Source organism: Podarcis raffonei, chromosome 14 (genome assembly GCF_027172205.1).
Source record: "Podarcis raffonei isolate rPodRaf1 chromosome 14, rPodRaf1.pri, whole genome shotgun sequence".
NCBI lineage: Eukaryota > Metazoa > Chordata > Lepidosauria > Squamata > Lacertidae > Podarcis > Podarcis raffonei.
Window position 1 is genome coordinate 43,174,159 of NC_070615.1, and position 16,633 is coordinate 43,190,791.

Consider the following 16,633-nt stretch of genomic DNA (forward strand, 5'->3'; position numbering starts at 1 on the left):
TCAATTTGATTCCTTCCCCCTCTTTCTTTTTTCCTTTCTCCTCCTGTCATGAGGCTGCATTTTAATGTTGTAATGTTTTTATTATTGGTTGTTAGCTGCCCCGAGCCCGGCCTTGGCTGGGGAGGGCGGGGTATAAATAAAAATTGTTATTGTTGTTGTTATTATTATTATTATTATTATTATTATTATTATTAAGTGGTGAACTATGTCTGTACAAATTCCAAGAAAGCAAGCCCATTCAGTTTGTATCACCAAAGTCACAAAGGCTGTGCCCACACGTAATGCTAAACCAAGGTTTAGTGTTAACAAGGATGAGCTGCAGCTGCTCTCGCCTCACCCAGGCAGAACCTAGGTGTCCACTGTCCTACTTAACAAACTAAACACAACGTTATTCTAGATTTAGGGCTTCGTCTGTAGATAAGGGAATAAATCCTGCAATCCGAGGGAGATGCCTCTGGGACACCCACAAGCAGGACCGAAGCACAACAGTGCTCTCTGCATTCGTGATTCCCAGCAACCTCCAAAAATTGTGGTGGAACAAAGTAATTGTGGTGAGAAGCCATTGATCGGCTTATAACAACACACGGCACTGAACCTGACCGTTTGGGATGGTAAACACTATAACAGAGTTGATATGCAATAATTAATCAATTTAATAAATACCTTTACCGCCTGTCGATAATAAAATTATTCCTGATGAAAATGAGTACAATACAGAACACACGCTCCTATAGGTTTTATATGGACTGTGTCCAATGGGACTGCTCTGTCCTCTCCCTGTGAACCCTCAACCCTCCAGAGCAGATTCTGAGGATATCTGGAGGGCTGCAGGGGAGTGAAGTGAAGAGGGCAAAATTCGGCTGCACAACTGGATACAACACACCACAAACATATGGGATACACACACACACACACACCTCTAATGGGACATACACACATGTATACATAATATGTTTTGAATAGCAAACATTTAATAAACAGTAAAACTTACAACCTTTTATTACCAATAAAAAAACACAAACTTCAAAGGTTATTATTTATTACATTTATATCCTACCCTTCAGCCTGAAAGCTCTTTGGGCAGCACACAAATAATTCATTAAAATGTAATACGGCAATATCCCCTAAAACCAATGTGCATTGTAAAACAGCAATCCAGGAGCAGGGGGGGAATGCCATTCTTAACTGGGCCAACTGATCACACTTCAAAACGACCTTCACAGATTAGAGAACTGGGCCAAAACAAACAAGATGAACTTTAACAGGGAGAAATGTAAAGTATTGCACTTGGGCAAAAAAAATGAGAGGCACAAATACAAGATGGGTGACACCTGGCTTGAGAGCACTACATGTGAAAAGGATCTAGGAGTCTTGGTTGACCACAAACTTGACATGAGCCAACAGTGTGACGCGGCAGCTAAAAAAGCCAATGCAATTCTGGGCTGCATCAATAGGAGTATAGCATCTAGATCACGGGAAGTAATAGTGCCACTGTATTCTGCTCTGGTCAGACCTCACCTGGAGTACTGTGTCCAGTTCTGGGCACCACAGTTCAAGAAGGACACTGACAAACTGGAACGTGTCCAGAGGAGGGCAACCAAAATGGTCAAAGGCCTGGAAACGATGCCTTATGAGGAACGGCTAAGGGAGCTGGGCATGTTTAGCCTGGAGAAGAGGAGGTTAAGGGGTGATATGATAGCCATGTTCAAATATATAAAAGAATGTCACATAGAGGAGGGAGAAAGATTGTTTTTTGCTGCTCCAGAGAAGCGGACACGGAGCAATGGATCCAAACTACAAGAAAGAAGATTCCACCTAAACATTAGGAAGAACTTCCTGACAGTAAGAGCTGTTCGACAGTGGAATTTGCTGCCAAGGAGTGTGGTGGAGTCTCCTCCTTTGGAGGTCTTTAAGCAGAGGCTTGACAACCATATGTCAGGAGTGCTCTGATGGTGTTTCCTGCTTGGCAGGGGGTTGGACTCGATGGCCCTTGTGGTCTCTTCCAACTCTATGATTCTATGATTCTATGATTTCCAAAGGCCTGAAGCACAAAATAAGTCTTAACCTGACATCTAAATGCAGGTAACAGGGTGAGTGCTGCCATGTCTCCCATGGGAGGAAGGGAAAATGCATCATCCCTGAACTGCTTTAAAAACGAAATATTTTTCCTCTGGCTGAGTTTTAATAATCGGGGGGAAAGAATTATTACTAACCAATCTCCAAACACTGCTGCCATTATTTCAACTGAACATCGAGAATTATCATTTGCTGGATGCTGCACGATGCATTCACAACAAAATAGTTGCCTGCTGTGAGCTCACCACCTAAGAGAAATACAGATGTACCTTGGAAGTTGAATGGAATCCGTTCTGGAAGTCCGTTCAACTTCCAAAACATTCAGAAACCAAGGCAGCCAATTGGAAGCAGTGGAGGCCCTGTCGGACGTTCAGCTTCCGAAAATCGTTCAAAAACTGGAACACTCACTTTTGAGTTTTGATCGTTCGGGAGCCGATTTGTTCAGGAGCCAAGGCATTCAGGATAATAATAATAATATTAACAACAACAACAACAACAACAACTACTACTACTACTTACTATCTATACCATGCTGCTACTACTACTACTACTACTACTTACTATCTATACCCTGCCCATCTGGCTGGGCCTCCCCAGCCACCTTTGCTGCATTAATACTGAATGCCAAGCCTCTTTATTGGCAGTTTGAGAGCAGTTTGGATGGGCATCACTTTGCTTTTCATACAGGCTAAATAATTGCAATGCAGAATGCCACTCACCTTGCATGCTGACATACAAAATAGAACACAAAGAACATATTATGGCTGCCAGGAGAATGAGGAGGACCAGCAGGTAACTGTGCAGCAACGCTCCACCGGCGCAGTTAAACTGCCCTTTGTGGATGGAGTACAAAACCAGAATTCCAATCCACCTGCGAGAGCAAAACAAAAGGCACAAGACGTCAGCAAGGAAGGAAGCCTGGGCCACGATGCAGATCCTCAGATAGATCCTATATTAATGCACTTAGAAGAAATATACGGGGTGGGGAACCTCAGACATGGGGGCAAATGTGGCCCTCCAGGCCTTTCTATCTGGCCTTTGGGACTTTCCCCTAGGATACACCCCTCCCCAGGCCATTCCTCTCACTGGCACTACTCTTCACCCACATCAGGGGCTTTTCCTTGTTGGAAAGTGTCCTTGAACTTTGATAATGCCTCCTGCCAGCTGGCTGGCAGATGGAAAAGTACATGTATGTGTTTACGCATGAAAACCTCTGGCTTCCGCATGCCTGGAATGTAGCCTATTGCATAAAGAAGCCTGTTCCTTGAGATACCTGATTTGGCGACGGTGACACATGCCTTAGTTACACCCCATTTGAAACATGCTCTGTGTGGGGCTGCATTCAAAAAGTGCTCATAAACTTCAACTGGCTCACAGAGCTGCAGCCAAATGGTTGACCTGGGGCTGATTATAGCTTGCTACAACAGCTCCATGGGTTAGCAGTCTGTTTCCAGGCACAATTCAAAGTGATGGTTATCACCTATAAATCCCTATGCAGTTTAGGTCCAGGCTATCTGAAAGACCATATTTCCTCATATGAACCTGCCTGGGCTTGAAGATCTTCAGGCAATGTCCTTCTCTCAATCTCTCCACCCTCACAGGTGCGCTTGGTAGGTATGTAGGAGAGGGCCTTCCTGGTGGCTGCTCCCAAACTTTGGAAATCCCTTCCTAGAGAAATTAGACTGGTTCCCTCCTTGTTTTGTTTTTTTTAATGATATTTATTAGAAGTTTAAAAATTACAGAAAAAAGAAGAAAAGAAAACAACAAAAAATGTAACAAAACATACATTACAATACATAAAAAATAAAAAAGTAAAAAAATACAATAGCAATAAAAAACCACACATCCAATATTCCATATCTTTATCTTTCATTTACATGTTTCATCGACCTCCTCACACCTCCCTTTTTGTATTCTAGTTTAGTTATTTGTTTCAGCAAATTCTTTATCTTAACAGTCTAACCTATTAATTAACTCAACAAATCCTTTCCATCTTTCACTATATTCTGTCATTCAGTTGACCTTACTTTATTTTAACCTTAGAGCTTAAAACTTAATACTTATTTATACATAACTCCTTATATCATTTCTACTAAAGCCAAATAGTTTCATTCCAACATTTTCCCTAATACTCGTTAATTTTACACTAATTCCCAAAATAAGTTTTTAAAAACTTTCTTCCAATCTTCATCCAACGTCTCTTCTTCCTGGTCTCGGGTTATGTCAGTCCTTATTGTCCATTCCATCTAGTCCATCAACCTGGTAATCTTATGTCCGAGGCTCTTAAGTCTTTTCCATGTCCCTTCTGCAGATCTTCTTCTTGTTTATACCTGCACTTTACCTTGTCTTTTGTTGATCTCTTTCTTAGTTTCTTTCCTTTCTCATTGAGGAGTAGGTCTCGGGGAAACTCCAACCCAAAGATATCTCCATCTCCCCTCAGCAAATCAGCCCATTCCCCACAGTCCCATTCCCCACAGTCAGCAGTGTAGTCCAGAAAGTATTTAAAAACATGTTTCAAAGTCCCTCCAAAATTAAGAGCCCCCACAACTCCAGACCCGCCCTGGCCCGCTCCAGATTCATTCTTCAAGAACAGCGGCTTGTGCTCCTGCAGGGCCTCGGATCTCTCCATTTGTATTACTTGAGGTTCAGCAGCAACCTCCTCCATTGTCTTCTGCATTTGCACTTGCCCTGTCAAAACAGGTTCCTGGGTTGGTTCCTGAATGGTTTCTATATAAGTATTCGCTGTTTGTCCAAAGTTTTTAACTGCAACAGTCATCAAATCCATCTTCTCATGTATCTGATCCAACAAAGCACTTGTCTTGCAGAAAGCAAGCACCAAAACTTCTTCTAAACACATTTTTATTCAAGGCCAGAGTCTGGTCCCACGATCCTAATCTCCACAGCTGTGAAATCCCCAGATCGACTCCAGCAACAATTTAACAAGCTCCTTCTAGAGGAGACAATTTCCATTTGTATCCATCTTTTAAAAGCAGGTCCAACAAAAGAAAGTTACTTTCATTTTTCAAATTTTTTGTTTCTTTTAAATGCAAAAGGCAACATTGGAATCAATTTGTTGTCCTTCCACTGGCAGGTTCATAGTAGAGTTGGAAGGGACAGTTCTTTAGGGAACTGTCTGTACAGAAAGGGCTGGTGCTGTCAGTTTTTATTGTAATGACCTGTACACACACACACACATTTTAATTGCATTGAAGTTTAATTGTTTTTAATGACTGAGTCCCCCCTCCCCATAATTTTTGCTGCTTCTATTTTAGCTGAAAGCCACCTTGAGTCCCTTTCAGGTAGAAAAGTAGCATGTAAACATATTAATAATTGCTCTACCCACTTTTGCTTCAGGGTCCACCGACCACTTGCAAGTGGCCCCCAAAAGGCTTCCCATGATGGAATGTGGCCCCTGGACTAAAAAACGTTCTCCGCCCCGTTGGACTGCAACCTCATTTCATCCAAGAGTTGCATTTTCACTAAGCTAATTTGAAAGGGTACAGAAAAAAAGAAATTTACTACAATTAGCCTAATCTGATAGGCTGTTGCATCTCCCAGTACAACACAGCGGGGGGGGGGAGACATTATACCGTAGTGTCTATTGTTCAAAACAACCATAGCAATTTAAATCAATTAAGTAACATCAGTCAGGGATAGCAAGGCCGAAACCTTCTGTTGTGCTGCAACAAGTAATTAACGTTTCACAACCACATAACTCTGCTTGAGTGACAGCATTTTTGTATACCTGAGATTGTCACACAAGTAAGATCTGCCTTGCACAGCCTTATTTCCATGGGATAAACTGAACACAAAAGCAAGCAGTGTGCATTTGGTAAAATAGTCATCTTTCTACCTATCTTTTAAAAATATTCTTTTCCAGTCACAAGCATTCTCGAGTAAAGCTTCCCTCTCGTTAAACCCTAGACATCTTATAAAATCACTCATGAATTCAATTTTCCAAATGCCCTTTGCTTCACATCAACAACCTCTGAAGGAAACTGAAAACTGCGCTAGTTGGGCATGCTGTAAAATCAGAACGGTGCATTCAACCCAAAAAAATGCATTTATTCCACAGTGCAAGCCTTAACCATTCCTGCTCAGCTGGAAATCCAACTGAATTCAATGGCGCTTACTTCCAGATAAGAAGAATTAGGAATGAGGCTAGATTCTTGAGAGTTCGTTAGCTAAAATGTAAGCAGCTTTTGCTCTCAGGCTTGAAGTTGACGGGAAAAGTTGATCATCGGCTGTACCTTCAGCCAAGCTGTCAGTGGGGTGGCAGTGCTCACCCGACCTCCCTATTGCCCCCATTGATGCTAGTTACTGAGGAGTAGAAGGGGAGCAGGAAGGTGGTGCTCACCCAAGCTTCACCCCACCCAGGCACCCCCATTTCCCAGTAACCAGCTGCAACACAGGCAATGGATGATCAGGTGAGGGTGCCCTCACTTCACCGATTGCTGCTGTGTGATTTGCCTTGGAAGACTTATGGAAATGAGCTCAGAAGTGCCTGGATATAGGTCCATCTGCATCCCACTGCTGATCTAGTAACCTGCTTTCAACTGCGAGTGATGGCTACAGAGAAATTCACTGCTCTGCTCTCAACATGGCTACAGCCCTCAAAATGCTCAGGATGCGCTAGAGCTGCCTGCCACTATATGCAGTCGTGGTTAGACAGGGATCTGATGAACAGCACATAGCTAACTTACAGAATTTGCTGCCACAAAGCAGAGACTGTGGCCGCTAATTTATATGGCTTCAAATGGAGACTGGACCAATTCATGGTGGGAGAAAACTATCAGTGGATATTCTTTCTTCCATTTTTATCAATGGCTTTCCATTTATGAGGTGCTTCCTATAGAATACCTGGAAGAAATAATACTTTTTCTTTCGTCTCAAGGAGCCAGCAGAAAATTTCTCCTGATCTGCACTGAAGCCGGGGGGAAATCAGCAGCACTTTCAGTAATATAGAAGGAAACATTATTTAAGTAAAACAATACTGAATCTCCAGGGATCTTCCTGTAAGAGCTCTTAGTAGAGGGAGAATCAATTTCTCACTACACTCACCATATAAATCACAGTGCAGGAGAGCATGTTCAACAGATTTTGTTGCTCCAGCTCCACACAAACTCGGTCTTTCATTTCCTGGGGTTTTTGCTGAATTGTCTTTCTAACAGTGCCAAAGGCAGCAAATTACAATGGGAAAGTTAAATGCTCTCCTATACTTTGAGACAGTTAATGCGCAAAGTACAAAGCTGCCATGATTCTACACAGTTTAATGAGTTATTAAGAAGTAGAGAACAATTATTTGTTAGCTGCAGTTATCAGATGCTGTTGAGCCAAGTCTACTGATCTTTGAATAACAACTTTGGCCTTCTTTTGCCCATAAATGCCCAAAATGTCAGGAGAGAAGTTCAGAAATATTCTTCTTATTAACCTCTCTCATCCAAAGATGAACAAAAGAGCCCAAGAACAAAAAGGAGAGATAGCTAGCAGGAGCTAAATGAATTCAGAACAGGGTGTTGCCTCTTCAACATTTTGAAGACACACTCAGGTCACAGCTATCACAGTCAGAAAGGAGAGTGTAGAAGGGAAGGCATCCTTGCTTCCACTTGAGCAGATCACAGATCTTATTCACAGATTGTTCTATGCTCAAACAGTCTTTCCCTGGTGAGCAACCTGGCTGCTGAATTCTACACCAGCTGAAGTTTCCGAACCATCATCAGAGGCAGCCCCATGTAAAATGCACTGCAGTAGTCTAACCGAGATAAGGGACATGGCTGGCACTGTGGTCTAAACCACTGAGCCTCTTGGGCTTGCCAATCAGGTGGTCGGCAGTTCGAATCCCTGTGACGAGGTGAGCTCCCGTTGCTCGGTCCCAGCTCCTGCCAACCTAGCAGTTCGAAAGCATGTCAAAGTGCAAGTAGATAAATAGGTACCGCTCTGGCGGGAAGGTAAACGGCATTTCCATGTGCTGCTCTGGTTTCGGTGTTCCGTTGCACCAGAAGCGGCTTAGTCATGCTGGCCATATGACCCGGAAAAACTGTCTGCAGACAAATGCCGGCTCCCTTGGCCTGTAAAGTGAGATGAGCGCCGCAACTCCAGCGTCGTCTGCGACTGGACTTAACCATCAGGGGTCCTTTACCTTTACCTTTACCTTTAAAGTTAACCTAGAGGTTACCAGAGCACAGATGACAGAAGGTAGCCTATCCCTGTCCAGATAGGGGCACAGCTGGGCCACCAGCCAAAGCTAATGGAAGACGCTCTGCACCACTGATGCCACCTGAGCTTCAAGAGACAGCAATGGATCCGAAAGAACCCCCAAGCTGTGAACACACTCCTTCAGAGGAAGTGTAACCCCATCACCAGCAGGCCACCTCCTATCCATTCACCCACCAACAGTGCCTCAGTCTTATCTGGATTGAATTTCAGTTTATTTATCCACTCCATTACTGAGGCGAGACATTGGTCCTGTACATCCGTTGTCACACTTGCAGAAGTAAAGGAGAAGTAGAGCTGTATCCAAAACTCCAGATGACTCCACTCAGCGGTCTCATGTAGATGTGAAACAGCTTGAGGGACAAGACTGAACCACAAGGAACCCTGCATTGAACGCTCCCTGGAACTGAACAGCACTCCCCAAGCATCACATTCTGGAAACAACCATCCAAGTAGGATTGAAACCACCACAAAGCAGTGCTATTCACCCCCAACTCAGATAGCCACTCCAGAAGGATACCATGGTTGATGGTACTGAAGGTCACTGTGAGGTCAAGGAGAATTAACAGGGTCAGATTTCTCCTGTCTTTCTCCCAACTAAGGTCATCATCATACAGGGCAACTCAAGCAGATTCTGCGCCAAAACCGGGCCTAAATCCCAACTGAAATGCATCTAGAAAAATCAGTTTCCTCCAAGAGTGCCTGGATCCGATCTGTGACAACTATATTAAGGCCTAAGAACAGACACCCCCCAACTCAGCCCTCCAGATGTTTTGGGACTACAACTCCCATCATCCCTAGCTAACAGGACCAGTGGTCAGGGATGATGGGAATTGTAGTCCCAAAACATCTGGAGGGCCGAGTTTGGGGGTGCCTGCTTTAGAACCTTTATATCCTGCTGCACTCCTTACTGCGGGAGATTTCAATGCATGCAAAGGAGCAATGATTTAAGTTTATAAGTCCATTACCACCCGATATGGGAATCAGATACTTGCAGTCATTGGGACGGTTTCCAAAGGTACACAATGTTAATTATGTAGGACTCTGTTTAGTTTCATTTACAAGGCAGGGGGATTTGAGAATACTAAATGGTACAGCTGATAGAGATCAGCATGGGGAACATACACATTTTTCAAAATATGGTGGCAACACAGTTGATTATGCAGCATTTTCACAATTAGCATATAGGTATGGGGCCTTTGTTGAGGCCAGCTCCAAAATTTACTGCTAACTGTGACACTGGCATGCTTAGTTGGCAGTAATGATAGTTTAGAATCTTCCTCTAATAAAGATCTAGGTGAGAACTAGTTTTGTGAGGATGCCAAAAAGGTGGTGGTGGTGGTGGTTGTTATTAATTTCTACTCCACCCATGTGGTTGGGTTTCCCCAGCCATTGGGTGGCTTCCAACAAAAGGTTAAAAATACATTAAGACATCAGTCATTAAAAACTTCCCTAAACTGAGCTGCCTTCAGATGTCTTCTAAATGTCATATAGTTGTTTATCTCTTTGACATCTGGTGGGAGGGCATTCCACAGGGTGGGCGCAACTACCGAGAAGGCCCTCTGCCTGGTTCCCTGTAACCTCACTTCTCGCAGGGAGGGAACTACCAGAAGGCCCTTGGCGCTGGACCTCAGTGTCCAGGCAGAACGATGAGGGTAGAGACGCTCCTTCAGGTATACTGGGCAAAGGCCGTTTAGGACTTTAAAGGTCAGCACTGACACTTTGAATTGTGCTCGGAAACATACTGGGAGCCAATTTAGGTCTTTCAGGGCCAGTGTTATGTGGTCTCAGCGGCCGCTCCCAGTCACCAGTCTAGCTGCCGCATTCTGGATTAGTTGTAGTTTCTGGGTCACCTTCAAAGGTAGCCCCACGTAGAGCGCATTGCAGTAGTCTAAGCAGGAGATAACCAGAGCATGCACCACTCTGGCGAGACAGTCCACGGGCAGGTGGGGTCTCAGCCTGCATACCAGATGGAGCTGGTAGACAGCTGCCCTGGACACAGAATTGACCTGCGCCTCCATGGACAGCTGTGAGTCCAAAATGACTCCCAGGCTGCGCAACTCTTCCTTCAGAGGCACAGTTACCCCTCTCAGGACCAGGGAGTCCTCCATACCCACCCACCCCATTCCCCAAAAACAGTACAGAGGTACCTTGGTTTACAACCATAATCCATTCCGGAGGTCCAGTTGTAAACCAAAACAGGTTGTAACCCAAGGTGCACTTTCGCCAATGGGGCCTTCAAAAAAAAAGGGGGTTGTAATCCCCAAAAAATGGGTTGTAATCCAAAAAAAGGGACACGCACTTCCGGATTTGACATGGTTGTAATCCAAAACGGTTGTAATCCAAAATGGTTGCAAACCAAGGTACCACTGTACTTCTGTCTTGTCAGGATTCAACCTCAATCTGTTAGCCACCATCCATCCTCCAACCGCCTCCCTAGATTACTATCTACCTTACTGAATTATAGTATTCAGCCCACTGGTTGGGAGTTAACCACAGTTAGAACAGGAGTGAAACCTCTTTACAGACACACCCTTATTTACAGTCCTTGACTCAAATGGCAGCTCATTACGGCTTTGCCCCAAAACTTGCTTTAAAATCCAGACAGGTATACACAGAAAGGTTTCCTCTTACTTTTAAACCATTACATCAGTGCAACACAAGAAAGACCAGAGTTCCCAGGGGAATAAGTACAACTTCTACATGAGCTCAATTACTAAAACCCATTTTTAAAAATTTAAGTAGTGCTTATTTTCCCCAGGTAGTGCCTAGTTCATTACTGACAACGTTAATATGTTAAGCAGCAAATCTTACCAGATCAACCTGATGAAAAGTTCAAAGGCTCCTGGGAAGACAAAGTCGTCACTTCCAATGGCCCAGCGCCTTCCAAACATCACCATCCCAGGCATTGTTGATGCACTGGTGTGGATCCTCAGCTTCTGAAGGAGAACATGCAAACACTATAGAATCTTGAGAGTATACCTTTCCTGCCCAAATATAAACATCTGTCTTTGTTCCAGATACACTGAAACCAATTAGAGCCCACTTTATCAGGTTTTGAACCAACTCTCCTCCTTTCCCCCATTCAATGGTACTGGTCAATTTTTAGATCTAATGGCATATGGCAGTGGTTTTCAGCCAGTGTGTTGTGGCACCCTGGGGTGCCTTGAATGATGGTCAGGGGTGCCACAGGGAACATTGGCCTGTCCTTTCCTTCCCTCTCTCCTCTTATGCCCTCTTGCATCTCTGCCTCCCAAAGGCTTGCACAGCTGATCCTTGTAGCAGCCCTGGCTACAAGCTCCCCAGGTGAATGGTGCCTCTGGGGCTGGTCAGGAGTGCTTCCCAGGCCCCTGTGGGGCAGTGAGGCACCTCTCTTTGGAGGGGTGGGGGGCAGCTCAGACACCGGGGGAGCAGCTGCAGCTGCCCAGAGGACTCCCAAGTGGAGGGGAGAGGAGAGGAGGCTGAAGGAACACTCCACAAGGGAGGGTGTTTGAAAAAGGGTGAGAGGCTGCCAGCTCTGCAGGAGAGGGGTGACATAACTGGGCTCCTGAGCCCCACAGGGGTGCTGCAGAAAGGTCAAGGAAACCATGACTCAAAAAGGTTGAAAACCTCTGGTATATGGCATCCTGTACCTGTTCTTTTTTCCTATCCAATCTGCCCCTGTAAAATCACCCAGGCTACTTTCACAGTCTAAAAGCCTTCCTTCCCTTTCATACATTTTGCACTGTCAGGATCACCTTCCCAGGATCACAACATATTGAATTACCTCTCGCTTGCTCTCCTCATCACCATCAACCAAAATCTCCATCCAGTCTACTGCCTTAACATTACCACACATTTGATTAAAAAAGCACCAGAGAAGCCCTGCGGCTTAATAATAATAATAATAATAATAAAATAATTTATTATTTATACCCCGCCCATCTGGCTGGGTTTCCCCAGCCACTCTGGGCGGCTTCCAACAAAATATTAAAATACAATAGTTCGTCAAACATTAAAAGTTTCCCTAAAGGGGAGACTTTCTCCAAAACATGAATACACCCCATTTAAGAGGTGACACCTTAAACACCAAGGCCTTATATTGTGGCATATGCTTTTCTGGACCAAAGCAGCCTTTAGTCTATGAAAGGTTATAGCAACTCTGTTAGCCTTTAAGGCGCCACAAGACTCTTAGTCTGTTACAGCAAACTCATCAAAGAGCCTCATAGCATAAGCTTTCAGGGACCAGAGTCCACGTTAAGCCTGTTAATCTTTCAAGTCCCACAAGCCTCTTTGTTGCATTTACTGCAACCGACTTACAGCTGCGATCTTGTATACACTTGCTTGGCAGCAAGCCCCAGGAAGTGCAATGGGGCGTCCTTTCCTCTCGCAGACTCAGGCTTGTAGCACAAACTTTCACCGGCAAGAGCAACCTTTCATAAGCCCACAAGTGCTTCTTCTACCACAATTACACCACTCATTCTCATGCTGCCACAACACACTCTTTTTTTTAATGTGCAGGTGTGTGTTTCAAATGTTATTATACGTTAAGTGTTGTGGTACTGCTTATAGATGCCCTCTCCCTTTCCCCAACCCGTCTGCCACACAAACACCCCTCTGGGGAAACTAAGAAACCACATTTTCACCATGCAAACAAGGGCCCCTGCTTAATAATAATAATAATAATAATAATAATAATAATAATAATTTATTATTTATACCCCACCCATCTGGCTGGGTTTCCCCAGCCACTCTGAGCAGCTTCCAACAGATTAAAATACAATAGTCTATTAAACATGGAAAGCTTCCCTAAACAGGGCTTTACTCATGTGATGTGCAGGGATGCCCCTAACCTATTCCCACCTAGAGAGCCCCCTAACCTATTCCGGCCTAAAGATTGCCCAAACCCACTCCCACCTAGAAATCCCTCTGACCTATTCCCACCTAGAGAGCCTGTTAACCCATTCCTGCCTAAAAAGCCCCCTAACCTATTCCTGCCTGGAAAGCCCCCTAACCTATTTTCGCCTAGAGAGCCCCCTACCCTATTCCCGCCTAAACAGCCCCCTACCCTATTCCCGCCTAAAGAGCCCCCTACCCTATTCCCGCCTAAAGAGCCCCCTAACCTATTCCTGCCTAGAAAGCCCCCATACCTATTCCAGTTACATCCGGGGACTGCACCCCCCTCCCGCCAAAAAGCCCCCTTTCAAGTCTCCCTCACCCAAGAAGCTGCCCTCGCCACAGCGCCCCCTACTGCGGCTCCAGAACTGCCCGCCTCTTACCTGCTCCCCACCGGCTCTCTCTACGCCTCTCGCTCAAAAGCAGGTCACTCACTGACAACACGGCGTCATGACGCACTGACGTCCGCGCCGCGATTCCGGCTCCTACCTCTCACCACCACTGGCCACTTTCATCTACGCACGCGCCCTCCTCGGGCACGTGGGGGTGTGTATTTGCTGCCGCTCTTGTCGGAAGGCGAGCGTGCGCAGAGAAGAGGAGGCGGAGCTGCCGGGGCTTCATACCAAAGAGGTACGCATTAAGCGGAGAGGGTTCCATCCTAGCACACCGGTTCTGATTAGATGCCTCCATGCGCCGGATAAATATTTGCCCAGGAATTTGGGCCGACTTTTAAGGACAGCTTTCTCCAAACTGCTGTTTTGGATGACTCTTGAGCGGATGCCCCCCAAACATCTGGAGGGCGCAAGGTTGGGAAAGGCTGATTAAAAAGAGGCAGGTTAGAGAAAGATGTTAAATTGTTTTTGCATGCCACAACTGCAACAAGAATTTTGTTAGCAAAGAATAGGAAAACACAAGAAGTACCAACAGTGGAAGATTGGCAGATGAAGATGATGGATTTTTCGGAGCTAGCGGACCTGACTGGCAGAGTCCCCGACCAGAAGGAGGAGGAGTACCAGGAAGAATGGATGAAATTTAAAGACTGCTTAGCTAAATATGTTAAGATAACTTAACTGGAAAAGCATGCAAATGCCAGATAAGCTTAGGATTTAAATACGTAAGGATAGGATTTAAGATGTTTAAAGCTAAATTAGAAAGAATGAAAGATGTTAAGTGATTAAGTTAATTTTGTTTGAAAAAATTGATTTTGGAAAACTGTTAAAATGATATACAATGAAATTCAACCAGGGGATTTGAAGAAGACACTTAACAATGTTATTAAGATTGGTTTAATTACAATTAGGATGGATGTTTGTTTGTGTTAATTTATTTGGAAAATTAATTTAAAAAATTGGAAAAAAAGAGGCAGGTTAGGGTTAGACTGAGGCCCCTTTAGGATGCGTTGCTTCACAAAAAAATGCCATCGCACCCCACCCCCAAAAATGTAGCAAAAAAGTTTGAGAGGGGATGGCTTTTCTCTGGGACTCCACCTCCCTGACCCCTCTCATGCTGCAGTCCTAGTCACGCTTTCCTGGGAGTAAGTCTCATTAAAATCAGTAAGATTCACTTTGGAGTGGGCATGCCTTTCAACGCAAATTAACGACTGCAAAGCCTTGTCGTGAAAAAGAACCGATTGCCTGCTTATAGTCTTTGAATTAATTCTTTTGCATTTCTGCTGTTTGTGACCCGCCCATGCAGAAAACTGCCAGCTGCAAATGGGAACCAGACGTTTTACCAGGGAACCGTGGAGAGCGCAACTCTTTGTCTGTATGCCCTGCCTTATTTAGACACATGCGTACTACTAGGGGACGTCGCTGCAAGGAGAAGCGCCTGGCAAGGAATGGGGAGAAAGACCCGTTGGGTCGTTTTGCTGCGGCTGCTGGCGGAAACTTCGATCCAGTACTGCCTCTCAGATATTGCTTTGAGAACTCCACGAGGACTAGCGCCTTGGTTCATCCGCGTGGAGAACAAGATTGCACACTTGACCACTTCTATAACTCAAGCCCCATGTATGTTAACTCAAGTCAGTTCAATGGGACTTGCACTCAACTGTCAACAGGGTGAAAATTTAACACACCTTTAGGTGACAGGCAAAAAGGTTCCTTTTCAGCCTGGCTTGATCTACATCCCATGCCCTTTTTAAAAGTGCTGGCCCTTTGGGTGTTTTTTTAATTGGGATGTTGGTTTGGTTTTGATTTTATGTATTTGATATTTTATGTGAACCATCCTGAGACCTTCGGGTATAGGGCGGTATAGAAAATAAAGATACAGTGGTACCTCGGCTTAAGTACTTACCGTATTTTTCGCTCGATAACACGCACCTGACCATAACACGCACATAGTTTTTAGAGGAGGAAAACAAGAAAAAAAATTCTGAATGAAACAGTGGATGTATCATTTTTGTGCTTCATGCTGCGGCCACAGACATGTGATTTGACGGTGAGTTTGGGGTAGCCCAATGCAAAGATCCTGAGGATCCATGTGGATCCATGCTTTGTAACCACGTTTTTGCACCATTGCAGCCCCAGGCAACAGTGGGTGCGTGTTTTTTTGGTGCAGGCTGTAGCCATGGACATGCTATGTGATCTGATGGTGAATTTGGGGTGACCCAATGCAAAGATCCTGAGGATCCATGTGGATCCATGCTTTGTAACCACGTTTTTGCACCATTGCAGCCCCAGGCAACAGTGGGTGCGTGATTTTGGGGGGCAGGCTGTAGCCATGGACATGCTATGTGATCTGATGGTGAATTTGGGGTGACCCAATGCAAAGATCCTGAGGATCCATGTGGATCCATGCTTTGTAACCACGTTTTTGTACCATTGCAGCCCCAGGCAACAGTGGGTGCGTGATTTTTTTGGTGCAGGCTGTAGCCATGGACATGCTATGTGATCTGATGGTGAATTTGGGGTGACCCAATGCAAAGATCCTGAGGATCCATGTGGATCCGTGATTGGAACCACGTTTTAAGTAGGGAGGGAAGGAAAAACATAGAAGCGACAAGGAGAGGGGTGTGCAGAGAAGCAGCTGGCTAAGAATGCAGGAGAGGGGTTTTACCGGAGGGAGGAAAGGAAGGCAAAAGTCCCCCCCCCACAAGCCAGCCAGCTCTCTCTCTCTCCCCCCCCCCAACCTGCATGTTGCCTTCGAGTCCCAGACGCACGGAGAGGAATTAGAAGGAAGGACGCTCTGCTTTCCACTCTGCTTGCCTGGAGGGGAGGGGTTTTCTCTGCTCTTTGTTCCGTTTGAGCAAACACAGTAAGGAAACAGAAGCGGGTGGGCAGTAAGACCCTGAGGGAAAGCAGCAGCTTCCTCCTTTCCTCCCTTCTCCGGACGATTTGATATTTGCCTGATTTTTGCCTTCACTCGCGCTTGTCAGCTCCAGGGACCACACATTCGCTCAATAACACGCACAGACATTTCCCCTTACTTTTTAGGAGAAAAAATCTGCGTGTAATAGAGGGGAAAATACGGT

The 16,633-nt window shown here is 45.1% G+C and overlaps 1 protein-coding gene across 3 annotated transcripts in view; it reads right to left on the reverse strand.

The window, feature by feature from the left end:
• The window catches only part of DAGLB (diacylglycerol lipase beta), a 34,061-nt gene extending 20,350 nt beyond the window's left edge, over positions 1–13,711 (reverse strand). The window contains exons 1-3 of one of the 3 annotated variants that reach the window (XM_053364132.1): positions 13,600–13,711; positions 11,104–11,228; positions 2,796–2,947 (exon numbers count right to left, since the gene is read on the reverse strand). In XM_053364132.1, the coding sequence (XP_053220107.1) occupies positions 2,796–2,947; positions 11,104–11,198 (247 nt within the window). In that variant the 5' untranslated portion in view covers positions 11,199–11,228; positions 13,600–13,711. Of the gene's footprint in view, positions 1–2,795; positions 2,948–5,419; positions 5,561–11,103; positions 11,229–13,547 lie in introns of those variants that run through there. The other 2 variants (XM_053364131.1, XM_053364133.1) reach the window with 2 other exon arrangements.
• Positions 13,712–16,633: the final 2,922 nt, after the last annotated feature.